Source organism: Lates calcarifer, linkage group LG23, assembly GCF_001640805.2.
Source record: "Lates calcarifer isolate ASB-BC8 linkage group LG23, TLL_Latcal_v3, whole genome shotgun sequence".
NCBI classification, from domain to species: domain Eukaryota; kingdom Metazoa; phylum Chordata; class Actinopteri; family Centropomidae; genus Lates; species Lates calcarifer.
In genome coordinates this window covers 13697094-13724929 of record NC_066855.1, presented here as the reverse complement: position 1 = coordinate 13724929, position 27836 = coordinate 13697094, and the positions used below count along the sequence as shown (strand labels likewise).

At 41.1% G+C, this 27836-nt stretch overlaps 2 protein-coding genes across 4 annotated transcripts; both read left to right on the top strand.

Annotated features, from left to right (window-relative positions):
* Positions 1–76: 76 nt before the first annotated feature.
* ldb3b (LIM domain binding 3b) lies at positions 77–13866 on the top strand. 2 transcript variants are annotated; one of them, XM_018675549.2, is made up of 9 exons: positions 77–388; positions 4166–4317; positions 4680–4755; positions 7758–7780; positions 9630–9827; positions 10758–10781; positions 12248–12417; positions 12581–12617; positions 13185–13866. In XM_018675549.2, exons 1-9 carry the CDS (start codon positions 293–295, stop codon positions 13279–13281), a joined length of 873 nt encoding a protein of 290 aa, XP_018531065.1. In that variant the 5' UTR covers positions 77–292; the 3' UTR covers positions 13282–13866. The 2 variants fall into 2 exon arrangements, with proteins under 2 accessions (XP_018531065.1, XP_018531072.1); XM_018675556.2 differs by lacking the exon at positions 10758–10781 and having other exon boundaries at positions 78–388.
* Positions 13867–15997: 2131 nt separating this feature from the next.
* sncgb (synuclein, gamma b (breast cancer-specific protein 1)) lies at positions 15998–26703 on the top strand. Of its 2 annotated transcripts, XM_018675568.2 has the most exons (6): positions 15998–16520; positions 20409–20450; positions 20889–21016; positions 22398–22415; positions 23360–23401; positions 24313–26703. In XM_018675568.2, exons 1-6 carry the CDS (start codon positions 16400–16402, stop codon positions 24319–24321), a joined length of 360 nt encoding a protein of 119 aa, XP_018531084.1. In that variant the 5' UTR covers positions 15998–16399; the 3' UTR covers positions 24322–26703. The 2 variants fall into 2 exon arrangements, with proteins under 2 accessions (XP_018531084.1, XP_018531094.1); XM_018675578.2 differs by lacking the exon at positions 22398–22415 and having other exon boundaries at positions 16017–16520.
* Positions 26704–27836: the final 1133 nt, after the last annotated feature.

The window sequence follows — 27836 nt, the reverse complement described above, 5'->3', positions numbered from 1 at the left end:
GTGCACGAATGCATGCCTCTGTGTGTGCGTGTGTGTGTGTGTGTGTGTGTCTCCACAGAGCTTCCACAGCACCTGACCCACCCACCCACCACCACCACTCCAGGGTGTTTGTCCTGAGAGCTGGGAGCAGACGGGGAGAGGTAGTGAAGCCAGGGCTGACGGAGGAGGCGCCGGCTGGGACAAAAGGATAGCAGGGGAGGACGGAGAACAAGGTGCACGCCAAGCAGGAGGAGAAGAAACCAAACAGCCAGCAGGAGTTGTTAGCAGGTGGAGTGTTGACATTTAACCGAAGATGAGTACGTACACAGTGACTCTGAACGGCCCTGCTCCATGGGGCTTCAGACTACAGGGAGGAAAGGACTTCAACATGCCACTCACCATCTCCAGGGTAAGGACAGAGTCACCCTCACTGACTCAGATGTGTTGTGACAAACCTACTTACCCATACAGAGAAAGCAACAAACCGTGTGGCATCGACAAGATAGCTCACAACCTATGGCAAACTGCTGTGACGAAACAACGCACTGGCAAAAATGCTACACCTATGATTTCAAACTGAGACCAAAGATCTTCAGCGCAGACTATGGTGTCTGATTCTGTCGAACAGATCTACTCAAAGATAATAAAAACCAATGTACATATGCACAATAACGTAAACACAGAGCTCATCATGCCAAACTTATCCCTCTAAGTTCAGAAAGCTTCTCTTTCATCACATTTTCCAGCTTGAATATCAGACTAAGCGTCATTTTGGTGATTAGCAGGTAAAATGATCTGTAGGTGTCTTGTTAAAAACTAAATTATGTAGAAAAGTTAATGTTTTTTTAGACCTCTAGGTTACATCTATCTACTGACTCTAAGTGACACAGGTTTATTAATGGACCTCCTACATTGTAAAATATCATCCCTCAAACTTTCATTTTTCAAACCAAATTTGGCCAAGCTTTCATCCTCTTCAACTGGAAATCATCTTTTTACCTGTTTTGACAATAACACCTTGCCTGTTCTAAACAACTTTGTCAAATTTATGTGTGCATGTACATGCACTATATATGTGTGATATCTAAGTGCGCAGGTGTGATTTGTGTGTGTGTGTGTATGTGTGTGAGCAGTGGGTGTGCAATGGTTATGTAATATTGCTGTACATGATGATGGCAGAGAGGCTCATATGAAATCTCAAGAGAGGTTTCTAGAATAGAGCAGCAGTGGAAAGACAGGAATACCTTTACTGGAGTGGAGGTGCTGCTGCATTAGCCAACTTTTACTGCTGTTAGTTTTCATGAAAGCTGCTTGAGTAAAAAACATACCTTGATTACACTACATACAACTGCAAATATCTCCCCTCTACCCACAAATGTATGCTTGGTCATAATCATCTTAAGTGGCTAAAGTGGAATTACTTTAGCTCAGTAGAGTCAAATGACCAATTTGGAGAGAATTATGAATTACTGACGTTATTGAGATTGTTTTATCTGTCAAATCTCATTCATTTCTAATGTTGCAAATGACAGCAGACAAACCTGACACATTCTAAACCAACCAACCAAGTACGACAAAGAATATATTCCTACGATTGTGGGGAAAATGTAGTGTCACTCTACAAGTGACAACAGCAGATTAGTTTTAACTTCTGTAGTGGATAGAGAGGAGAGAGAGAGAGATACCCTCTCTCTCTGCTTGTAGGACTGCTGGTTTATTTACAGCATTTCCTTTAAATAGCATTGGAGGAGAGGTGGATGGCTGGAGAGGGGTGGGAAGGGGACAGGAGGGGAGCGAGGTGAGCAAGGAAGCTAATAGTGGCTTGTGTTACTTTTAGTAAGCTTCATTGCTCACTTGTTATCAGTTTCAGATTCAGCTTTTGGAGCTGTTCTTGAGAGGACAACATCATTGTGGAGGAATGGATGGGGGGATTGGGGGGGGGTAGATTCAGGATAGAGTGGAGGTAGAGGAGAGGATGTTTAGCTAAGGAGAACATTGGGGGTATTAACTCTGCCTCCTCCCACACCTCCAGCTCCTCATTCCTCAGTCCGTGATTGATGCTCAGCTGGTGATCAGCCTTTGTTATATTGATTCACAGCTCCAGACGTGTTAGTTTATTGTCTTCTGATCCTAGTCTTAGGGAACTATAGGGGGAGCTTTCACCCGAGACCGGTGTGACATTGTATCATTGGATTTGTGTTCATCCTGTGGTCATGATGGGCTCTGGCAGGTTAACATAAAACACTGCAGCTTGACGTGACAGCTCGGGGTGCCATTACAGTTTGACGTAACACTGCTGTGGTTTGGATTTCAGCCTACTTTTGCCAAGAACTAAGAAAGGAAAGAGGAATGAAGACAGTGGATTCCTTACATCTTGTTAGTCAGGCTGAAATGCTGGCAATTAAATATATGACAAAAAAACTGGTTTGCTGCTGTCTAGTTATTTTTATATGACTATTAGTGGAGTTGTCATAGCTAAAATTATGAAAAACAGCTCAAATTTAGTAGTACTCCTGAAGCTAACCTTCTCAATATGCGTTATCCCAGTCATTCTAGTCTATTTACATCCTCTTATGAGGGTGAGATACTTCTAAATGAATGAAAATAACACTGGTCTGGTCTCTGATTGGCTACTCTCATGAGCTTGTGCACATGCAGAAAGTGAGCAAATATCTAATGCATTAGCACATGCAAAAAACATATTTTCAAAGAAAACTCACCCTGCACAAATTAACCACTGTCCACACCTCATCTGACCAAGATAAAGCTGCTCTTTCTCTTTATCTTCATCTCCAGCTCCCATTTGTCATCTGGTACATTTGAAGCACTTGATTCATATGAAAACATGCATGACAGAGTGGTCGGGCAGTGTTATGTGTCTACATGTGTGTTTGATTACACTGAGGCAGCTGTGCAGAGATAATTTTTCTGTGCTTGCTATCACCTTGCCTTTCTGCTACAACTCTGCTTTCTACACAAAAGAGGCATAATGACCAGAATTCACATAATAATGGAAAAAAGGCAAGCCAGTAGCAAACAAAAACAAGAGAAGAGTTGATGGGAGGACCGGGGACGTGAGTGACAGTCTTAAAGTGAAGCAAAACTGAGAAACATTACCCTGTGTAGAGTGAAATGAAAATGGAAAATGTAGGGAAATTTATGGCTTGTAGAGAGGAGCACTATACTTAATGTAAACAGAAAAAAGACAGAATCAAGGAAGTCTTGTATGAATGTCAGTAGCAGCTGTTTGTGTTTGGGGGATGGAAGGAGAGGGGGCACAGTTAGGTCAATCACAGTGAAGCCACGGGCATCAACAGCATTGCTTATTTTTAACTCTTTAACGAGTTGACTGTAAACCTAGACCCAATGCTGTATGCCCCAGGTCTCTGAGCTCAGTGTAGATTAACCATGAAAGTCTGGTTTTGTAGAATAAATATTCAGCTGAAGGTCAATATGAGTGAATGACAGCTGTAGTCTTGTGAAAATGATAAGAATGAGGAAACAGTTCACATTAACTCCAAAATAAAAGATCTTTTTTTAAAATTGTTGCTTGAGTTTAACTATTACAGACATTCATTCCCTGTCTCATATCTCTGTCCTCAGTCTGTTTTAGTCTGTATTACTGGAACTTTATTATTTCATTTGCTCAGTCAATGCAAAGATACACTTTTTTATTTTTAACATTAGAAATAGGATCATTCTGTCCTGCATTTTATGGATTCTTTACTAGAAATCCTGCTGCTTTTCATCCCCTTCATTTCAGTGATCGAGAGCCTTGTTTGCTGCTGTGGAGACTGATTAGACTAAATTAAAATGTGGTTGCACTCTACCCAACACAGAATTTTTTTTATCCAGGCCCTTCATCTGTAGATCAGATGGATTAGTTTATTTTGCTTCATCAGCTTTTCTCTTCTCCACCTTTGAGCCTTATTTACTGAGCTGCAACATTCACTGCAGAAATGCTTTGTGGACTGAGGTGTTACATCATGGAGGAAATTGCATCAGCTGAGCTGTAAAGCTGTTTTGGCCTGAGGTTAAGGCAGTAATGAACAATCAAATTAGGTTTAGCTATTTACTCACTCTATAATGTGTTTGTACCTGCATATCCTTTTCAGTTGCCTGTATGTTTTCTGAGGAATCTGTGTCAGTGGTCCTTGTGTGACCTGCTCTGTTGACCCCTCCGCAGATAACTCCAGGCAGCAAGGCAGCGGGCGGCAGCCTGGCTCAAGGCGACATCATCTCAGCCATCGATGGGGTCAGCACTGATGGGATGACGCACCTGGACGCCCAGAACAAGATCAAGTCTGCTACCACCAAACTGTCACTCACCATGCAGAAGTAAACAACCAGCACACTTACACCAAAACACCCCTCCCCAAAAAACTTAGTCAGGGAACTTTCTAGGTACTAGAGCTAGATGATATTAACTTCAGAAATATGAAGAATATGGAGACAAATCAGTGTGGATGTTTTAGGAGGAAATCAGAGTCTTAAAAATTGATGCACATGCTGCTTCACACACATTTTAAGACACATAAAAATAACTGTAATGCTACAAAGTCTTGCACAGGTAGACAAGTTAAACTCTGAAAAACTGGTGTCACACTCCGCATCTTTCTGTGCAGTGAAAGTCAAACATCCAAGTGTTACATTAAGAGTAAACAGATAACATAACACATACTTTGTTGTCTAATCCACAGATCAAGACGTCCTGCACCAGTTCCCACAGCAACTCCTAGAATGGACTCACCCATGCCAGTCATCCCCCACCAGAAGGTATAACACACCCACAGTGTCTTTAAGAAAACACAAAATGTATGTCTTCATACTTGCACATATTTGTATATATGCCTATCATTCCTATTTTGTATTCTTGTCCTATGTTTGGGAGAATATCATCTTTTCAATCCTTTAATGGTGCCATCAGGCAGTGTCCTGCTGCCCTCTAGTGTAAGATATTCACAGTGCAGGGAGTCCTGCGCAGAGGTCAGAGGTCAAAGCACAAACACCAACCACATGACAGGAAATTAAGACAAAATTAGCTGCTTAAGTCTCATTTCACTTAAAAGATGTCTTTTCTATCCGTCTTGACCTCTTCCCATCTTCTTGAGAAGTTAGAGAAGATGAAAGAGGAGATTCTCTGCACCCCGGTCAGAGCTCCTGCCTCCTCTACAACAGCTGCTGTATCTTCACCAGGCCAGCGGGGGCAGTACAATTCCCCAATTGGCCTCTACTCTCCCGAAACTCTCAGAGAAATGATGCTGATGCAGGGGAAGTTAGGAGAGGGGTCGGCAGCTGCCCGGGGAGTTTCATCGGTGTGGTAGGTTGTCAAAGGGATAATTAACTTCCAGTTATGTAACTCCTTCAGGGATCACCCTAAAACCAACACATCCAGGAACTAATGTAACACAGTGTGACAAAAATACTGCTTTAGTCGCACAGTCTTTGTTTAACCTCACATTAACAGGACCATGATGAGAAAATACACTCAGAACTTTCCATCACCATCCCAGAATGAATTCCTCTCACACGTGGCACTATTTTGGGAGAGTACACACAAACATACCTGGCCTGTATCCAGGTAACAGAATAGCAGCAGGTCAGACTACAAGGTAATTTGAGGATCTTTATTACAGGCAGATCTTAGACACTAAACTAAAGGTCAAGTGGCTTCAGCACCCCATTCAAATGTCCAAAAGATAATTCAAAATAGAGATTCAAGAGCTCAAAAGGTGATTAGAAGACTTTCTAAGAGTTTCTTCAGTTTTTGTAAATAGACTCATTGTGAAATGAAAATCGAAGGAGATGATGTTGCAAAAAGGAAATCTTTTTAAAGAACCCCTTTTGCTGGTTCAGCTCCCTGATTTCCCTTTTAAAGGCTTTTTATCTTCTAGCAAACATGTCTCCCCCGTCCCCTGATGCTGATGGGAAGGCAAAGCTCAGAACAGGCTGTTTATTCCTGTTTGCCTGAAAAAGCAGAGATTTGCTTGTAAAGCTTTTTCTGTGAGTTGAAATTGCTGATGAGGTTACAGAAAGGTGACAATTTGTAACAATGTAAGAGTCAGAGTGAGGCAAAAGCAAATGGATGCTTAGAGGTCCTCAGCCACTAGAGGTCAAAGGTCACATCGCCAATAGTGGGGATATTAGATATTTTTCTTTCTCCCAACAATTCTGAAAAGACCAAAACTAACAATGTCCTGCAACACTTTGTGACACCCCTCCTCTGACTTGCCACTCATCAGGCCCATTGGTTTCTCAAAATAAACTACGGTGTCCCCCATGTGGTATCATGTCATCCATTAAAGAAATACGCTTTCTCAGACTTTCACTACTAAGACATTACAGGTACTTGTTAGCAGGATGAAGTCATTGTTGGTTTTTCGAGACTATTTTTTGCAGGACACAGAAAGGTTTAGATCTGCTTGCACTGTACGTCCAATCCAGTGATACTTTATCCTGACTGAAATCTATGTTGCAATGGCTGGAGTGTGGAGGGAGTTAAGCTGTGGCCATCGCTGAGGGAACTCTCAGTGGGATGGCATGAGTTGGGGTGAAGCCTCAGACACTGAAAACTTGTAGAGGTTAATTAAGGGCAAAATGTGCCCGGCCTCTGACATATCACATCCAGGTATCAGTCTCTACTAATGCGTTTCCCCTCTGGAGCCAAGCTGCTTTACAGTAATGGTAAGTCAGGTGTCAGGAAACGTGCTCCGCACAGACTGCAGGACGCTGACGGTAGTGTCATGCCAGCAGCCCCACCTCATGGAGACTCTGATTCCTGTGGCGCGCACACACACACAGAAGAGCGCAGCTGTTGTACATGGTCATGGAATGTTCTGCTCCTGTTACACACCATCATCCTGAATCCCCTGAATGCCTTATTTCCAAACCTGGGATAAGACCCCCTCCCCTCCACAGTCTGTGGGGAGATGTCCCACGTGTGAGGTGTTGCCAAGCACGTTCCACTTTACCTACTGTACCCTGAACACATGAACATACTGTATAGAGAGCCTGAGTCATGACCTCACATCCCAGCTCCTGTAATTCAATGCTGCAATCTTTCAACATTACTTTCATCAGTCCTCCTGAAAAATATTCTTTCCCACACTCTATTATTATATTAATGAACTGCCTCTGTCCAATCTCCACCATCTGGATGTGAAAGTGCTGTGTGATCAAGTAGTTAATTAAACCCAGGAAGTATTTCTTCCCCACTTATGATTCGCAGAAGAAAAAATGCATGATTTAATAACTGGAAACACATGATACTGCAGATGGCAGCATTTCAACATGTAACCACTTTAATAGTTTAGATTTTAAAGCAAAGGTTACATACATTACACGTGTTGCAGTAATAGCAGCTTGTCTACTTCTCCGTACAACATGTATTCGTCTGTATGTAATGGCAGCAGTTCTTACATAAGTGGAGGTGGTTTGTGTTGTTTGTGTAGTTGTGTATATTTGTGTCTGTTCTGTGCTAAATGTGTCTCTGCAAACCCCCCCCAGTCCCGTGTCCATGTGATTGAGACACTTCTGTTCTTGTCAGTCACTCGTGATGTTGCAGGGGAAGCTTGGAAATATCCTGGTGATGACAAACGGCTGCTATTCTGACCTGTACATAGGATTACAGGATAGCGGACAGCACTGCTACTTGGATAGTTTCCTACAAACACACATGGTGCCATTGTTATCACCAAAATACCTCTGGTGATTCATTATACTCTTTCCTTCTCTGTCTATCTCTTTCTGTCTGTCCGTCCCTCTCTGGTGTGTTTCAGGTTATCGCAAACACAGCTGCAAAGTCAGTACCGTCACATTTCTCAGTATTTAATGTGCATGAAGTATAAAGTACGTTGGTAGAGTATTTGTTTCATTTGTTATCGGTCACTGGTGATTCTGGTGTGAAGTGAAGCTGTGTCCAACATGGATTCATGTGTGTAAAGCTGAACTAAAGCTTTAGGCTTCAGTGTAACTGTAACAGCATACTGAGTGTGCTGCTCAATTGTTTCTTCAGGTAACTACAACAATAATGCAAATTTTAAGAAATGTTATTAACAGCATCTGGTCAACAGAAGTGGAAAGTAAAAAAAGTACATCTGCTCAAGTACTGTACCTCAGTACAGTGTAAAGGTACTGCTGCCTTTACTTGACTAAATTGTGAAATTTTCTACTTTTCCTTCACAACATTTTACTCATTCATATATGTAGTAGCTGTAGAACAAGTGACTTAATAAAGATTTTACAACACATACTTAATAAAATTATAGTAAATTATGTAAGATGAGGCAAGGCTTAACTACTACTAACCTGCTTAGATTACAGTATATGAGGTAGTTTGACTTTACCATGTATAGAATAACAACTGAAAAGAACCTAAATGAGTCTTTGTCCTTTTAATGCTGATATTTCTTCAGTTTAATGTTGAACTCTTCCTGTAATATGACACCTATCTATATTTTCCACCTCTGCTGGTCCTCGTTAGCTTTCATATTCATTTTATGAATATGAATTGATCTACAGTGTATTTCTGTGAATAAATGCATGAGCAGTAGTGTGTATTAGTAAAACATAATCTGCAGTGCGTATGTGTGTTTTCATGATGCATCATTGGAAAAATGCAAATATCAGTGTTGGTTTGGCCTGGTGGTGGTTGTGATAATGTAGCATGTTTGGTTTACTTTGGACTGGTATGTCGGCTTTATCATTGTTTTGCTCTAGTAAATGTTTATTGTCTTTAGTGACGTGATGTGACGTAGTTGTTTGGCTGAAAGTCATGATGGATTAAGCTTCTGTCCCAATTCCAGACTACATTGCAGTGTTGTAGTAGAGTCATTAAACCTTGAGACCAAGTCTGAGTTGAGTCCCCATTACTTAAGTCTGAGTCATCAAGGTTAAGTCTTAGAACTGTTACTAATGGTATGCATGTGAATTCATGCTGAGTAATGTCATAGTACTAATATAGCTATCAATTATTATGGCCTATTACAAAAAGTAACAAAAAAGTCCTCATCTGCAGTTTCCAAGTATGAATGAAGTCAATGCACGAGTCAAAGTCCCAGTCCGAGTCATCAGTGCTTAAGTCGAAGTTGAGTCACAGGTCCTGAAAAACAGGACTCAAGTACTACAACACTGCTACATAGCAATGCTAGACAGTATAGACAATGTACTAATTTTAAGTATTTATTTTTTAATATGTAAGTTAGCATACAACAAAATATGCAGTGTGTACCAAGAGGAAATTATACCAGACATGCACCAAAGGCACATGAATCAAACTGACTCTCTTAAATGGAAATTAATTTCCATTCTTGAAGGGCTTTGCATACACTGAATGTTGACACGTAAGTATGAATACCCTTCAGCCTCAAAAAATGCTTAAAACTTATATGTATTATGGAATTGGGACACAACTATAGTATAGTTAAAGTTAATATTGAGCAGTACAACAGCCACCCCTGTCTGTCAGTTGTATCACTACACGTTGACCCAGTTTCCTACCTTCACTTTGGTGCTTTCTCTGTCATTTCTTTCCTCTCAAATTCCCTTCTCCTCCCCCCCGACCTCTCATCTTCACCCCTGCACCTGAAACCTCCTCTTCAACCCACTGACCTCTGAACTGACACCCCCCTCCACCACCACCACACTGACAGTGTGGAGTACACTCCTAGCTTCAACCCCATAGCTCTGAAAGACTCGGCCCTGTCCACCCACAAGCCCATTGAGGTGAGGGGTCCGGGGGGAAAGGCCACCATCGTTCACGCTCAGTACAACACACCAATCAGCATGTACTCACAGGACGCCATCATGGACGCCATAGCAGGCCAGTCGCAGGCCAAGGGACACGATAGGTGAGGTCACACAACCCAACTAACCCCCTCTCCAGTCTTTCAGGTACCCTCTCCACTCTGCCAAACTGTCCTGCAAGCTGACAAATTAAGGGGTTGGTTCGCCCAAAAAAAAAAAAAAAAAAAAAAAAAAACACAGAGAAGGTTTCTCACATACTGTTTGGGGCATGAGGCTGAGCAGATAGTGTTGGACCTTTTTGTCTAGGTTAGATCCTTTTTTTGAAAAAGATATATTTTATGGATACTGGAACTACCGTCTACCAAAAAAGTGTCTGTATGAAAATCGTTGACACCCCACAGGAGTATTCTTTTGGGGTCCAGAATTTTGTAAGTAAGTAAAAATCATGTTCAGTTTCTACAGAGACAATGTTAACTGAAGCAGTTTCAAGACTTGGATGGTGATGATAGGGGGAAAAAACTGTATACAGAAACATAGGAAGTAATCCCAAAGAGCATTTGTGTAAGAAACATCAAAACATTGAGCTTAAAATTCTGCACAGGCTTGCACAAGCAAAATTACCTGGGCTCATGGGTGTCAGTTTTTAGATCCATTCACCATACCAAACCAACCTTTACTATCTACTAAACTACCTATGTGGCTTGATACAACTTGCAGAAAGTTGGGAAAATGTATTTCCTCTTTTTTAATTTGGCTGAACCAACCCTTTAAGGTACTTCGCCTGAAAAGCCCAAACAAAAAGCAGCTTTTAAACGTATAGGCATACCTTGAGGCCTACGCTGCTACAACTTGGATGTCCACTGTACTGTACGTATGGCCGGGCTTTTCCTTGTTGTCTGTGTTCGTGCCATGTACTCCTCTGTGCCTTTCACCCACTTTCCTCTGCTCATTCCATCCACAATCAAACAACCAACCACACCTGTGCTGTCCTCCACCCATCCCTCCCCATCTTTCCTTCCTGGTTGCGACCTCAGTGAGGAGGCAGGCTCCCCCTTGGCGTAAGTACAGCGGTGCTCCTTCTCCATCCCGCCTCTCTTCATCCATGTGTCTCCTTTGTCTCATAATTTTCATAACAGCTTGTGCATTGCTCCATATGTCTCATAAACTAATATCCCACTGAATTTTTTTGCAAGTACCACAGCATCTCTCTACTTTAATGTATTTATGTTTTTATATCTGTTTCTGAGATGTTCCGTGTCAAACCAAGATGTTTGATGGATAAACTCACTAACCACAGGGCCATCATGGACTCAGTTATGTGTGTAGAAGTACTTAGAGGTACTTTGGTCAACGTGTGAGAGTGCAAGTCATGTTTTGGGATCGTTTTGGAGTCCTCCTCTAAAGAAAAAACAGCCAACAGCATCAAAACCTAAAGAACCTGATGGGATTTCATGGCATGGGAATGTTCTGAGTATCAAATCACAGGTTTTCAAATGACTACTGCCCGATTGGTATTGACTGACTTTTCTAACACAGAATGCTGGAAAAAAAAACAAAAAAAAAACACTATTCAGTCATGTTGCTGTGCAAACTCATTCCAGTATTTACTATACTATACACTTAAGGCAGAGGCAAACTATGGAACAACACAAATACAGTTAATGTAAACAATGAACAAACACACTGTACTGTATGTAAGGGAAGAAAAACATAATTGGTCAAAATGTAATAACTGCCCACAGTTCACTACGCTTAGTTATTAATATAATAAAAGATACACAATGGGAAATCAACTTCTACAATTCTCATGCGACAATAAAGCCACTCTGTAAAATCTGAAAATGTCTAACACTGGTGCTCCCTAGTGGTAGTTTAAAGAATAGCAGACAGCAATGTCAGGAACAGACATAAGTAGACTGGAAGCAACAATGCAACACATTCACCAAAATTGACTAATTTTACACAACCAAAAACATGTGATTAGAATCAGAATCACTATAAATGAAATCGCAACTTGAAATTTGAAGTTAGCATCTCACCTTTCTGCAGTGATGTAGGAGTGCACTCAGTGTGTCAATACACTGGCATCACTGTTGGGTGTGGTTATGGATGCAACACTTCTGAATACATCTAACCACACTCAGCAGTGATGATAAAGGGATGTGTGGTCAGACATCAGACATGAAACTACTGCCTAACTGTTAGAACAAAAGTCAATATATTTTTCATAGCATAAGCTAACAGGCAGGTACCATCAGGGACAAAGAAAATGCAGTTTTGTCAAGTTTAAGATAATTTGACAGTATTTGGTATCAATTTCTAAATTCTTCACAATTTGAGACAGAATGGTTGTGAACACCAAAAATATCCAAACATACTCAGAAAAGATAGGAGTAATATGATCTCTGTGGTTGTAAATCATAGTGCATCATGGGCATTTAATACATTTTTTCATTTTGGGCCTTGCATACAGTACATGCAGTACTATACACTCAGAGCTCTAACAGCACACTCTACCCTGCAGTGGAGTTCTGCCTATCAAGGACCCTGTGGTAGACTGTGCATCTCCGGTGTACCAGGCAGTGATCAGGCCAGGAGAGACCACCCAGGACATGTCTGACTGGGCTCGTCGTGCTGCCAACCTGCAGTCCAAGAGCTTCAGAATCCTGGCCCACGTCACTGGCACCGAATACCGTCAGTACACTGACTGCTTTCTTTTATCCTTCATTCCATCCTATGAATTCCCTACTTTCACTCCTGACCCCCTTGATACTCATCTCTGCTAATCCTCACTTCTTGTTCACACTCAGTTATCATCTCATTAGTGAGTCCTTAACAAGTCTCTCTCTCTCCACAGTGCAAGACCCAGATGAGGAAGCCCTGCAGAGGTCGAGGTAAGGAGGAGTTATCACAGACTCCTCACTTTTGCAGACAGCAGCACTACAGCTCAGCATAATTTTTTTTACTGGATACATAAAGAATACTAGTTCATGTTCCTTAAAGGAAGAGTCCAACATTTTGGGGAATATGCTTATTTGCTTTTCATCAGATGAAAAAAAAAAAAAAAATCAACTCTCACTTCTGTACAACAGAAGTTATCTCAAGGCACCTTTCATATTGAAACATCATGGGGTAATTATTTTTCAGAGAAATTATGTTTACCCCTCTGACTCAAATGTAAAAAAAACTGAGGCTACTCTAAAGCTCATAAATTAACATGTCATATATTGTTTGCTAGCAGAAGTATTTCTTTACCTTAAAACAAAGCCAGGCTGTGTGTTTCTTCATGCTAAGCTAATAAGTTTCTGGCCTTATACTTATTGTACAGACAAGAGAATGGTATCGATTGTCTAAAAGCGAAATGAGTGTGCTCTAAAATGTTGAGCTATTCTCTTAAAATGCAGTTAAAAACACCTACATTGCCTGATGTAAGAGTCTTGTCCTGCCTTCCTCACCATTAGAGAGAAGTTTGAATCAGAGGTGAAAGGACCTCGCTTTGCCAAGCTGAAGAACTGGCACCACGGACTGTCTGCACAGATCCTCAATGTCCAGGAATAAAGAGGAGCAGGGGAGAATAAAAAAGAGAGAGAGAGAGAGACAGAGATGAGGAGGACATGTAAAGGAGGACATGGACAAAAGCACAGGAAAAGGGGATAAATTATGGAGGAAAAAAGGGGCAGGAGGAGGAGGAGGAAACTCCTCAGCGACGTGAGATAGTGTTAGACTAGATTAGTAGAATGTGAGACACTAATGGTTAGTGTGAGAATGCTATGTGTTCATAAGCTCAGTATTACCTGTCAAATGTATCCGTCCGCTGCTAAGACCTGATCTCGCATTTGGGTTTTTCTTTTTCGTTTCCTGTTTGTTTGGGTTCTGTCTCTCTTAACTGAAAGGGAAAATGTACAAAAATAATAACTATTCAAGAGAAAATGCAGAACTGATGATGTTTCTTTTATGCCCCAAGTACATAAACTTCACACACAAACATACAAATTTTAACACTATCAGCATGCTTGTGAGAAGACACACAAGGACAAATACACACACAGAGATTTATCTACATGCACAAATACAGTATGTAAAAAATGCACTCAAAAATGTACTGATATCAATGTGAATAAATGTTTTCTTTAAACTATACAACTGAGTGAACTGTTGCAAACTGACAAACAAAATGATCGTGTCATTGTCTTGGGACTCAAACCTGGAGGCATGGAGTAGAGTCATGATTGACAGAGACATTCCTCAATAAATGAGTCACATTTCCTGTCACTTCTAGTGCCACTGGGATCCCAGAGCGGGTGTTTACGACTTTGAATGTCATTCAGAAAGAGCATCTAATAGATTTTGACAGGATAATAAGACTGTATATTAGCTGGTGGCACCATGGACAGTAACACAGTTATAGTGACAGGGCTGACAAAGCCTCAAATACCCTGCATGAGGAGCAGAATATTACTGCTGTATTCTCAAAGTTTGTTTCTGCTTAATGAACATGTGACACAAAAGAAATACATTTTTGATGATGAAACAGATGACTAAGACAGTTGGATCAGAGTTGTAGACTTGGGGCTTGTGTTTTGTGACCACTCAGGGGCAGTGGAGCAAGATATAAACACTGACATATTAAAGATTATCAAGTTGATATGGTGAGCATGTTTGCAAGCAGTTCATACATCCAACAGACACAGGGCAACATTGGCATTCATTTGGAGTAGTGTTAGCCAACTGTTATATGCAAGTCCAATATATATTCTCCTTTTAGCTCTGTTTTTGGTCTCCACCAATACATGAAAGAAATATCTGGTTCTTTAGTCAGGTATTTATTTGGTATTTGGTCCGCTTAAAATGAGCCAGTTGGTAACTTTGTCTGCACGCTGTTTGGTGCTGTTTTGAGCTTTTTGGCTCAAAACTGCTGCCTGCTGCAGGTGGGAATGATGAGAACAGTGAGACCATAACAGTAAAGCTGCTGACTGGAAAACCAAATCAATGAGCTGAAAGATGCTAAAATGCTCTGTTGAACTGAGGAGAACTGCAAAGTCGAGTGATAATTATGCATGAGTTTGCCACTGTAGCAGTCTCATTCACATTGCACATTGTGACTTGATCACTGTATAAAAATATCCGTCAGTGCAGCATTAAATCATAAAAATGAGGATTTGAGACATAACTAGGATTTGACTGTCAAAATATTTTTCTTCCTTGATCTCTACACACTTAAAGCACTGAAAAGCATTCAAATGCTGTGTCATTTTAATGGCCAGCATTCTAATACTTGCATCATGACTTGCAATTTGCTTATAAGGACTTATAACTTGACTTGGACTTTCCATCCATAAAAGCTTAAAACAGCTCTACAACTGATGATTTTACAGTAATTCTGACCATTAAAAGTCTGAACAATGTTTTAGATTTTAAGCAAACCATCAGTTCAGCCATAATGCTGCGTCACGATGTCAAATTTCTTGTGATCACCAGAGGGCAGTATAAATCTTTACATTCAAAGACTCAAAAGACGAGACATGCCCCTCCTCAGTAAAACAGTACCTCATGGATCACTGTGCTCCAAATAAATCTCTTCCCTTGTCTCTTTATCGGGTATATAAAAGGAGAGCCAAGAAAACTATTGCTTAGCAGCAGATTTTATTTTTGTCCACAAATATTTCTCTCTGCTTGCCCCCTTTTGGTTAAAAATGAATATAGAAAAATGGAGCTGCTGTCATATCAAAAGCATCCAAAGAATTGCTGTGCTGCTGAGTCGGCAGTTTGGCAGAAATGGGACTATGGGGAGGAGGAGGAGGAGGAGGAAGAGGGTGGGGGTGGGAGGGCAGTTGTGACTCATTCAGGTGGAGATGACAAAGCATTTTCTTTTCTCTCACAACAATAAAAATGGCTGCAAGAGGTCTCTTTGTCTCCCTTAATTCAATGTAATTCAGTTCAGTGAGGCTTTATGGGCATTCAAAAAGCATAAACCATAAACAGAGAAATACATAAACTACTAATATACAGTTGTTAAACAGCTTGTTAGTCAAAGCATAATTTAATACTTCAGAAATCAGAAAAAGGAGGAATGAATTGCATCACTCAGACAAGCTGTGTGATGCAATTACAGATTACATGACAAAATCTCATAAGGCATATGATGTGAAAAAGTAAATCCTATTTGCCTTCAGTGCTGAAGCCTTGCTGGTTATGTAACATTGCTCACAAGCTCAGCATCTAGAAAGGTGTGTCCAGAGCAACCTGCCAATCAAAATATGCAAACAGCAAGCCAGAGGCTCTGCTGATCATGAGTGAGAATCATTATGGAGAAAGATGGATGAGAGTGGAGGGATGGCTGAGGGGCGGGGTTGCAGCATGACTTGAAAATGCTGCAGCATCCGACCGTCTCTCCTCCTCCTCCTCCTCTCTCCATCTCGTGCGTACTGGTTGTGTCCTCCCCCCTCTTTCTCTCAGTCTGCGTGCTGTAGCCCTGCTGTGCGGTCCTCTCAGCCCTCTGTTGTAGCACCAAAGAGAGGAGGAGCCACCAGCACACACACACACACACACGCATACTCACACAGACACACACACTCTGACATCCCACATCATCTCCTCTGCACACTCACCGGTAAGCACCAAGCCAGCCAGCCAGGCCCATTCGGAGCAGGGGAGCCCAGCCGTCTCGTCGCCCAAGATGGATGTACTGATGAAGGGGTTCTCCATGGCCAAGGAAGGTGTGGTGGCCGCCGCAGAGAAGACCAAAGCTGGCATGGAGGAGGCAGCAGCCAAGACCAAGGAAGGGGTGATGTATGTAGGTACGTTACACATCCTGTCTGTGGAAAGACGGTAAGTTTTGTGTTGAGATGCACTCTTTTTTCTGGCATGTGTCGTTGCATTCAGTGTTTTTTGCACCGTTTGAGGTGGGGTCCTGTGGGTGCCCATGTCTGGGACACTTGTGAGAAGTGACAGGAACAGAGAGAGGAAGAGGAGGAAGAAGAGAGGAGGGGATGGAGTGAGCGCTGGCAGGATAGTGCTGCAGGACTGGTGCAGGGCAGAGGGTGGGGGTCGGAAAGAGTGAGGGATAGACAGAGTGAGGAGGAGGGTTATACAGAGGGAGAGATGATGGAAGAAGTTGGAACTGGGTGGCAAGGCAGTCACTGGGGGATGACTGGTTTGACTTGTGAAAAAGAGAATAAAAGGGAAAGAGCAGAGGAGAGGAAGAGGGAGGGATACTGCAGGACCTTGTGATGGCACTGCCTCCGGCTTTTATCACCTGTCCTGTTTGATTCACATTCAGTGGTTGATGCAGCATTTTGCAGAGGGACGTCCGGTGATAAACTCGCTGCAGCAATGAAGTGCCCAGAGACTCCATTTATCTGCTTTTTAAATTTTTTCGAATAGAGTTGACCCACATTTAACAGGCTCCCATAAAATGTAGAGGTATATTGACATATATTTCAAAATAAATGTAAATAAATAAAATTGCTATAAAAATGCAAGCATGACAGCAGGCCTTTAAAAAATGTATGAATTTATACTTTTTAAAAATGCCTCAGATGCCATGTTGTCCTGCTGTAGTTTCCTGCACTTTTACATTAGCTCAAGCAGCAACTGCGTCACATCTCAAGGTTACCCCAAGTATCAGGCTTTTAGGCCGCCTGAGAGGGAAGAGGGAAGAGGGGAGGGGGTGTAAGAGTAAGAAGGTGGGTGAGGAGTTAGCGGAGTGGAAGTCTGCGTCGCTGTCGTCTGCAGCCCGTCTCCTCAGCACTCCATCCGACTCTCACACAGCAAAATCATAATCAGGATGATGAAAATGGAAGGGGGGAAATATATGTGTGCAAGAGTCATTGTCACAAGCTGAAATAGTGAGGAAAGAGAGGGGAGGGGAGGGAGGAAGGGGGGAGTGGTAGACAGGGCAAGGATCACTTGAGCACTGCAGCAATTCACCCCCCTCCCCATCCACTGGCTTCGCCTGCTAGTGCGTGCTGCTTTGATGACTAACCACCTTCCTCCCCCACAGCTCTTAAAACAACCCCCACACTCCCACCACCCATCCCAGGGAAAGATGGAAGGATGGAGGGATGTAGACAGAGAGAGGAAAGAGGGAGAGGGACAGAGAAGGGAGGGGTGTTATGTCAGAAAAAGAGCTTTGGGCTGCTGGTCCCGTGGCTCCTGGATGAACAGATGGAGGGACAGAAAGAGAGACAGGTGACACATAGTGACGGCAGGATGATGGAGAAGGTGGAAGGAAGAGACTCAGACTTTCCAGAGAGACGAGCTCAGGTAAAGGAGAGAGGAGAGGGCGGGTGGAGGAGGTAAAGGTAAGCTGAGAGACAGGGAGAAAGGGAAGAGGGAAATGCAGATCACAGAGGGAGAGAAAGGGGACGTGATCGCTGAAGTGAAGAGGGTCGATGGCTCTAATAAACCACTGTATCTGCCTGCAGCAGAACGCACACGTCAGCATGTGAATGTGGGTACACTGTGTCAAGATCTGCACGCTTGCTTTCACACACAGGCCAAACCTGGACACAGAACAGGGCGTACTTTTAAATGTAAAAACCCCACAAGTCACCGAGCTCAAACTGCCACAAAATGGCTCCAAAAACTTTGTTTTATGCTGTTTTTTAATCCATCTATCTATCTAGTTTTATACTATTGTCACTTACTTCCTATATTTTGGTGATCAGTTTTGGTCAATCAGAATGGGAACACTGCAATTTCCTTGTTTTCATGGATAAATAAATAGAATAAACCTTAAAAAAAAGAGGGAGATGTTTCTTTAAGAACTCAATAATAATGCCAGTAAGGGTGCTAAATTCTGCACCGATATTCAAATATGGATTTAGTAATTTTTCTAGAGAAGGATTTGTGTTTTCCTGCTATTTGATGAAAACTATCTATGAGTAGCATTTCTTTTTCTTTTTTTGGTCCAGCAATTGGCTCTCCATTCCTCATTAATTATAATATATGCTGTTCATTATATATTTCTTTTCTCATTCCTTGAGTTAATTTTTTGCACAAGCACTCAGCTTGTTATCTCTCTTGTGCAGATTTCTTTTTATGTCTATGTAGGAAAATTGTCTGTACACATATGAATCTCTCAGTGAAAATATGTATTTTACATTGCTGCAAACACATAAAATCCCCGCTATTAAGATTTTTCATTAAATACAGGACACATTGAGCTTTCATCTCATCAAGACTGCTAAAGCACAAATCCTCCAACTAAAGCCATATTTTTTTCACATCTAATGCATTATTTCATGATAGGAAAAAGCATTCACACACTCTAATCCATGCAATCTTCATTTGCAAGCTTTTGATCAGGATTATCATTTATTATCAGGATTATTTAAACAGTTGCTTTCTTGTTCTTGTTATATGCTCAGCAGTGTCCTGTGCGTCATCGCCTGCTAGAATTGCTTGCTTTTTTTAATTTGCATGAAAAAAGGAAGTAAACAGTTCCTTCCGAACACTCTTCCATAGCCCAGTTTGTTCTGTATGATGGTGGCAGACAGATCACCACAGGCTTATGTACAAATATTCATGAAGTGCAGTGACACTCACTGGGCTCCCTCTGTTGACTGAGAGAAAGAAGCTGTGTCATTGCAGTGTGAGTGTGTATGTGCAAGTGTGTGCTGGGCTGTACTGCAGTACTGCTCAGTACTCAGGCACGTGGCTTATGTACCATGGGGAGCGTGCAGAGAGATGGAGGGAAGCAGGAGACAGAGAGAGGATGGGTGGATGCAGGAGACTTTAAAGGGTAGCATCTGCATCTGTGTAAAAAGTAAAGAGGCAGAACAGTCTGTGTGCACACGTTCTTCAGATTTATTCTTCCTTTGCATCCTTAGTTTCTACCTTCCTCCCTTTCATCTTTTAGAGCTGATATTTCTCTCTTCCTACCCCACATTCTGTCAGATTATATAACCAGAATTTAATCTGCTTGGGATCATACTATAATGAGCACAGGACTTGTGAGCAGAGAGGGAAATACAGAGATGCACTACTGGCCACAAGATGTTTCCAATACAAAATATTTCCATAAAACACAAAGTTGTCAAGTCAACTGAGCTTGATGGACCCTTAAGGTTGAAAGAGTATAAAAAAATCTGAGAAGACAAAATAGGGGACCAAGTTCACTTTAAACAAACAGGAAAACACATCAGTCACCCAGTAAAAGTAGGTCTTTAAATGTATTTTTAGAAAGAGCAAATCGATACTGTTGACCTGACTCTCTCAGGAAGGTTAGGTCAGAGTCTGGAGCAGGCAACAGCAGCTAAGAAATGTTTCAAAAAGTACATCTTATCAAACCATTTCAATTTTTATAATAATTCCCAGACTTTGAGGCCATTTAAAAATGTGTTTATCAAACTAATATAAAAGGGTGAAAACTTAGACAAAGCCAATAAACACCGATAAGCAACATCACATTATCACACTGCGAAAAGAAGTGAAACCCTTTTATCTGATGACGGACTTGGGATGACCAGCACTAATGTATGAAATCGTTAATATATCTATCACATCAGTTAGGTATAAGGGTCACAGTTTCATTTATTAATGAATAAAAATCATGGAAATAAACTTAAAAAAAAAAAAAACAAGGAAATGTAAAATATGTTGTTTTATTTAAGTAGGAGACATTAGTTGCATACATGAGTTATGTGCATGAGTGTGATTTCATCTCTCTCTTTGATCCACAGGCAGTAAGACAAAGGAGGGAGTTGTGTCATCAGTAAACACAGGTAAGAAAAGTTTGTGTTTAGCCCCATTTGTGACCTCAACACTGGCCACTTCATGGCACAAGACTTGGAGAGATATACAGCACACAAATGTGATATTTATGGTTTATAAGTGCACATAACACAATTGTTTTGTTTTATACGAGAAAACACCTTACGGATTAAGGCAAACCGATTCTAAACGCTTGGTTGACCACCCCATCTCCATTAACGTGCAACGTTCAGCGCACTTTTCTGAGAGAGGAAATACCAGATTTAAACGCTACCATGGCCCGAAGGTTAACACACATGAGACCACGAAAAGACGCAAAAGTCACCAAGTAAAGTACAGGGCATTGAGGTCACAAATGGAACCACCATGTATTTAAGTTTGTGTACTTTGCCAGTGCATGCGAGTGAGTCTCAGTTTCACAACTTACCGTCTTCAATTCTGCTGCCCAGTGGCCAACAGGACCGTGGACCAGGCCAATATCGTGGGAGACACAGCGGCTGCCGGGGCCAACGAGGCGTCACAGGCAACCGTGGAGGGCGTCGAGAATGTCGCCGCGTCGACCGGGATGATCAGCCAGGTCAGTAGTCATGACAACAGCGGGTCACATCATCGGATCTCACAGATTTGAGTCATTTGCCACCAGGTTAGCCAGAGACAAGAGCACACATCTGAAAACAACAACAATAAAATCTTTTTAGGCATAACAAAAGTATCTCAAAAATATGTCAGTGTACAGCACCATGAGAAGAAAAACAGACTAAACCCTGACTATACACACAAGTCCGAAAGTTAAATTCTTCCCAAAACTGACACTTAATGTTTGTTTGTTTTTTTTCCTGGTTTGAGGTCAGCCACTAGATAGAGCTCTTTGTCAAAGAAATCTCACCGTAATACTATACACATAATGTTGCTTACAAAATGTACAATTTATTATTATCTACAATCTACTACTAATTATTATTATTTACATTTGATTCATTTTTTTAAACTCAAAAACATATATTTTTTAAAAGTGAAACATGTAGATCACAATCTCTCAAAGCTCAAGGTGTTGTGGTTGAACCCAAACACAGAGTTCAGAGCAGGCAGGTTTAGTGATGAAAATTAAACAACAAAAAGAGCAGGCTTACAAGCAGATGGGAATGATGGCAGGAGCACTGGTAGACATAAAAAAAAAACCTTGCAGGAAGCAGGAACACCAAAAAGAAAAACCCAAAAGCAAAAGCATGAGATAGCTCAAGGAAACAGAACACACAAACTGACAAAGGAGGAAGAGCAGGAAGAGCAGGTTGATTATAGAATGAGGTGCAGGTGAGGGGAGACCAGGTGACTGCAGGACTGAAGTGGGAACAGGTGAGGGTGTCAAAAACTGGAGGGAAAAAAACACACAAGGACAGGAAGCAGAACCAATAAGTGAGGACCTTTCAAAATAAAACAGAAAATGATAAATACAAAGAGTCACTCAAAGTCACAAAGCTATTAATTTCTGACCTAAAATGACCAATATAAAAATAGATTTGTAAACCATTACATATCTGCACTTAATTAGTTGCTTTGTTGCATTTTTTTAGCTAATATAAAATAAAAATAAAGCCTATTCTATTCTATTCTATCAAGATTATTGAAGTTGTACTATAATCATACAGTTGTTTGTAAAAATGTGTACAAAATAGTGGGTTAATTTAATTTACAGCACTTAACACTGATTTCCCTTCTTGTGCTTTTATAATATGAACTCTGTTGTCAAACCTACGTTTCAAATGTTAGATGTAAGAACATCCAACATTTGTGTCTTTTGTGTATGTCTTTCTGATTTATGGTTTTCTGCGTGTTGTGTGTTGCTTCTTTTGTTAAAAATATTGTGGCAATGCTTCTGTGGTGTGTGTCACTCTGTGTTGCTGTTGTTCTCACTTTTTCTTTTCTATGCTGTTTGTGTCTCATCTGTGTTTCCCCGATAGGAGGAGCCTGTATACGAGGTGCCAGTGTGGGGTCATAGGTCATCCTGGGTGGGCTGGGGTGAAGGAGAGACAAAGAGGGGACACTCTGCATGCTACATGCACCAAGTTATCAGTTTGTTAGGTACATCTGTACAATCTAATCCAACAAACCTGCAATAAATCTGACTTTTTGTGTGCAGAATCATCATGTTCTGAGGTGGGATTTATTGCAGGACAGTTGCACTGGATTACATTAAATTGTACAGGTGTACTTAATAATCTGGTAACCCAGTGTATATTAGCTAATAGCCCACAGCAGACTAAGTGAGTGTCAAGAGGTTAAAGAAGAAACAGAAGCTGCTGTTATTCAAGTTAAAATGAGCAAATCCTGTTGTATTTTGGCTTTGGATAAAAGCTTCCATTAAATAACTGAACTGAATAAAAATATGTGACGTAATATGTCACAAGTTCTTACTCTATATATTGCGCTCACTTTCTTCTGACCTCTTGACATGCACTCATTAATGTGGTTTAGGCAACAATAAATACTAAAATTTTCCATTTCTAACCATGTAGATCTGTGTAGCACATCAGACAAGCCAGTATATAATATGCTGAATTCATGGCATGCACCGAAAATAGCTTCATGCACTGCTCAGGCTGAACAAGGCCTGTGCACCTGGAGCCTGGCAGGTGGAGGTTTTACTCTTACATGCTGTGAAGCTCTAATCAACTAACTGGCCTCCCTTGGGAAGTGTTTTAAGCATGATAATAACTGAGTCAACGGCACAGCATGGTCCCTGTAGTCTTAACTGCATTATTATATTAGAGCTGGAGAAAGCGAAAATGTGCGCTAGATAAATGGCCGGTGCTTGTGGCCCTTCGCCCTGCCATAATCTCATCTTTTCATCCTCTCAGAAAAGTCTCCTCCACCTCTTTTTTAATATCTAATTTATTCTCACTCTTCTTCTTTCCTTCGACAGGGAGAATATGGGGGAATGGAGCAGGGTGGCGAAGGAGGAGAGGTGAGAAAACAAGTCAGAGTGTTGCTGGGATTAAAGCAGAGCAGATAGTTTGTAAGCAGCAGCTCAGTTAGATCAAATTATAGGTGACACTTTGCTGAGTGCACCATTAATATGAGTGTCTCTCGGAGATGGACAGTAAATACATTTTCCCCAGCTCTGCACTTATATATAACTATGTGATCCTTGTGCATGACTATTTTCAGTGTGTGAGGCTTTACACATTCTTCCACTACACTTCTGTGGAACCTATGCTGTAAATGCACAGGTTGCCACAGATGACAATAATGAACAAAAAGTACAGAGTTCCTCTTCTTGCTACCAACATTGCAACTCCAAACACCAATAGTTCAGGAGGAGATTTGGGTGTGTTACACTAGCAATGGGCTACAAAAGTCTGGTAACCTCATGTCTTTCTAACGCCACTGATTTTTCTCATTTTTTAACATGCAGTCCTCAGCTCCACACGATACTGACTCAAGTAATGCCACCAACATAAAAATATTCCTTCAATAATAACTTGTGCCCATTATAGTTTTTCCTTCAAAAAGTTCAATTACCTCATGAAAAATTATTAAAAATGACTCCTTAGCCACTGAAAAAGACTAGCTGTGCCCATCAGCAAAGGAAGAAATGACAGGTCTTGTAAAACAGGAAGAGCAACAAAAATGTTCTGACAATCTCAAGGGGATCATTATTTCAAGGAGTGCTTTCACTTTTGATATTGAAATACATTTAGCTGCTAATTATTTATTTATTCATGTCCAGTAAAATTACTTTGATGTGTATTATTTGTGGAGTGCGCCTTAACTTGTAATGGTCTATTTTTTACTACATTGTGTTACTGCTATTTTTTTACTCAAATAACACATCTGACACATCTTTCTATCTTTTCCTTCTTTACTTCCTCCAAGGGTTATTAGTCGTCTTCAGGACCTCCCCTCCCATCCTCTCCAGCAGCCTCCCCGCTCCCCTCGCCTCGCAGACTCCAGATGTTCAACATATTTTTTTGTGACTTTACAGAACCAAAATCAACTAAAACAGACTCTTCCGGATGCCGCACCTCAGCCCCCATCTGCCCCTCTGCCTCGGCACTCCCCGATGCCCCCCCTCCCTTTACGCCCCCTCAGCAGCCCTCTGTCACCTGTCTCCACCCCCTTGTCCTCCCCTCTGATTTTCTGCAGCCTGTAGCTTCTCCTCCACTGCCCGTCTTACCCTCACCTCACCCGTGTGTTAGTGTCGTCCCGATATGAACCCTGATGTTGTTACTGCCCCCATGCCTACCAACTGATAAGGAAACCTCACACACAAACACTCACGTACACACTAACAAAAAGAGACACACCTTCATTAGGCACATGCATGAAACACACACATACAGTACATACGATAAATGCCAGCACAGACGCACACACTGGGCAAATGATTGACAACTGCAGAAAATGAAATTTTGGGTGTGTAAATACAGTTAAGGCTTGGCAGTCCACAACAATAACTCACTGTGTGACTGAGGCAAGGTGTGAGAGGGCGTGTGAGCTGCTGTTTGTGTGCTTGTGTGTCCACGTAAACTCATATTTGTGTGTGCATGTGTAGCTGCTGGCGTATAAAGTATAATAAATCTCCAAAGGCTTGTGCAGGGAATCGTGCATTGATGGCAGATAATCATTCTGTTGTGTGTGCAGTAGTTAGTTAGCTGCAGTAGACTGCATGAACAGATGTGTAGAATGACTTGTCAACGTGTTGAAACTATAGAGTAGCAGCTATTCTGTGTAGCTTTTGGCTCAGTGTGTTTTTCGCCTCAACATTTAGAAACAGGGTTGTTACAGTGTCATCAACCAAGAAGCAATACACAGAGCTCATTTTTCTCAGCTATGATTCATGAAAACGAGCAGTTCTGATTTAGTATCAAACTTCCAAAGGTTTTAACTGTAACATTAAATACCCGTGGCTAAAAAAACAAAGTTAAAGTTCAAAGAAAAAAAATAGGAGCTAAAAATTAATTAGCATAAGTAACTGTTGGTTTGATTTGACTTGGTTCAACAATCAGATTTGATCACTAAATTTTGATTGGTTCAAGGAAATCCCTGATTTCTATTCTATTCTGCCACAATCCTGCCCAAAATCTGTGAAATAACAAGTGTTTTCCTAACTTTAGCAGAAAATAATGTTAGTATACGTATATAAGTTAGAATACATTAAAGCTGCAGAACTTTATTTTAAATCCTAGTAGAGATCCCCAAGTTTCCAAATATGACAGGTGTTCCTGATAAATATCACATTTGCAAGAATGGGATACATGTGAAGTCACAGTGAACTTCACCTTTGACCACCAAAATCTTAGAGGTTTATCCTTGAATTCAAGTGAATGTCTGTGCCAAATTTGAAGAAATTCTGTCAGGGGGTTCTTGAGACGTCGTGTTCACAAGAGTGGAACGGAAAACCTGAAAATATCACAACTCTAGCTACAGCTGTCACAGACACAGAGGCGTAATTAAAAGGGAAAATTGGGTTTAAAGGGATGAAAAGGGTTTTCAGGGAGCTCAAAGGGGAAAAATGAGCAGCTGATAATGATCACCTCTTGCCCTGTAGATGTGTAGCTTTTTGGTCTTTGTGAAACTGGTTTGCATGCGAGCCAAGAAAAACGAGCAGTCTGGACATCAGTCAGTTGTTATTCAGTGAGGGAATCAGTCCGCTGAGAATTAAGGTTTGGGTTTTATTGTAGATCAGCTTTATGTGTAGTTCCATGTACAGTTTGAATTCTGGGATATGTAGTTGTTTTTTAGGGTAGTTTTTATTTCACACTAGCTAGTCTGACTGAACCCCAGCTGTTGTGAAGCTCCCACTCATCAACTGTCTCAGTCAATCACACGATTCCCTCCTTCTGTCAGTCAGTATTACGCCACCTTTCACTGCTCATCTGCCCAGTGTCAGTGTGTGTCTGAATGCACTGTATGTGTGTGTATATGTGTGTGTTAACATAGAATGGGTTCAGCCAGCAAAGTGTGTGTGTGTGTGTTTGTGTCTGGAGCAGGTTTGTGTGTTTTTACTTTGAGGCCAATGGAAACTGATGACTGCATGTTGCCTTATTAAGCAATCTGACATTCACACACACGTAGACCATACAATACACGGCACACCTACTAACACACACACACTCACACAATACACTCTAAACAAAACACAATCACACATCCCACCTCAAATGCAACACACAAATCACACACCATGTTTAAGTTGGCATCAAAGCAGACTTGCTGATTTTATAAACAGTACCAGTGAAATTAAAAAGGTTTTGTTGAAATCCAGCAACTGTGTCAACAATTTATTGAAGGGGTGTATCGCTGAGCGTTGAGTGAACACTGCTTGAATGAAAATACATGGTCTGCTAACCTAGAAAGCTATCACTTTTTTATGTCTGTGCTGGAAAGTGGTTAAATTATCTTAGCATCAGCTAGCCTATTAGCATACCCATTAACCTGTTGTATCTTCTTTGTTTAAAATGGATACAAACAGAAAAGTAAAATTGGCACGTAACTCCACCCAAATGTACCATTTAGTGTTTTTACATTTCTCTTTATGTAGAGATTAAACAAAAGTGATACAGTGTGCTAATTAGTTAGCTTTGAAGGTGCATAGCATATTTTGGAATGTCTGACACAGACTGTCTCCAGTCTTTCCGCTAAGCTAATCACCTGTCAGTTCAAGATCAATACTTAATGCACATGAGAGAGACATCAATTTCATCATGTCAACAAGGCCCTGACTGTGTGGAAGTTACAGCATTTATGCAAAAAACCAACTGACATATAAAGCTATTAAAACTAGATTTTAATACAAAGCCCTTCAACAAGACAGGGCTTCAGGATAAGATAAAGACAAAAGAGGCATCTTGAGGCCTTTATTTTAGATTATACTGTACTTGCAGTTAATGGCAGTTAATCAACATACAGAAGTACTCACAGTGAATCTGGGGCCTTTGGGATTCCTGAGAGTCTTTACACTATTTGCAATCCAGCCTTGCTTTGTCAGGTAAATCAATGGATCATTTTTAATGTGTCCATCAAAGATTAATTCATTCTATAAAACTCAGACTGTGTTCTATGATTAGCATGAGCTTTGTCTTCAGTGAGCACCATCAAGACATTTTAACAATTAAATCCCAAGGGTAGACTACACTATTATATACATTATTAGATAGTTATATTCATGCCTCAACACCTCAAGTGTTTATAATGACAGGTGTATGGCAGGCAGCTCCCAGGATATTATTATTACATCAAAGTGTTGTTTGTTTAAGTCGTACAAAAGGTTCAAGTGCAAATGACACGTTGTTACTTTGCAGAGATTTATGGGTTGGATGATTTCTTGGCCAGGAGCACTGACTTGTTGGAGTCTGTACTAGTTTCTTTGGCAACTAGTACCAGCCAATAAATAATCC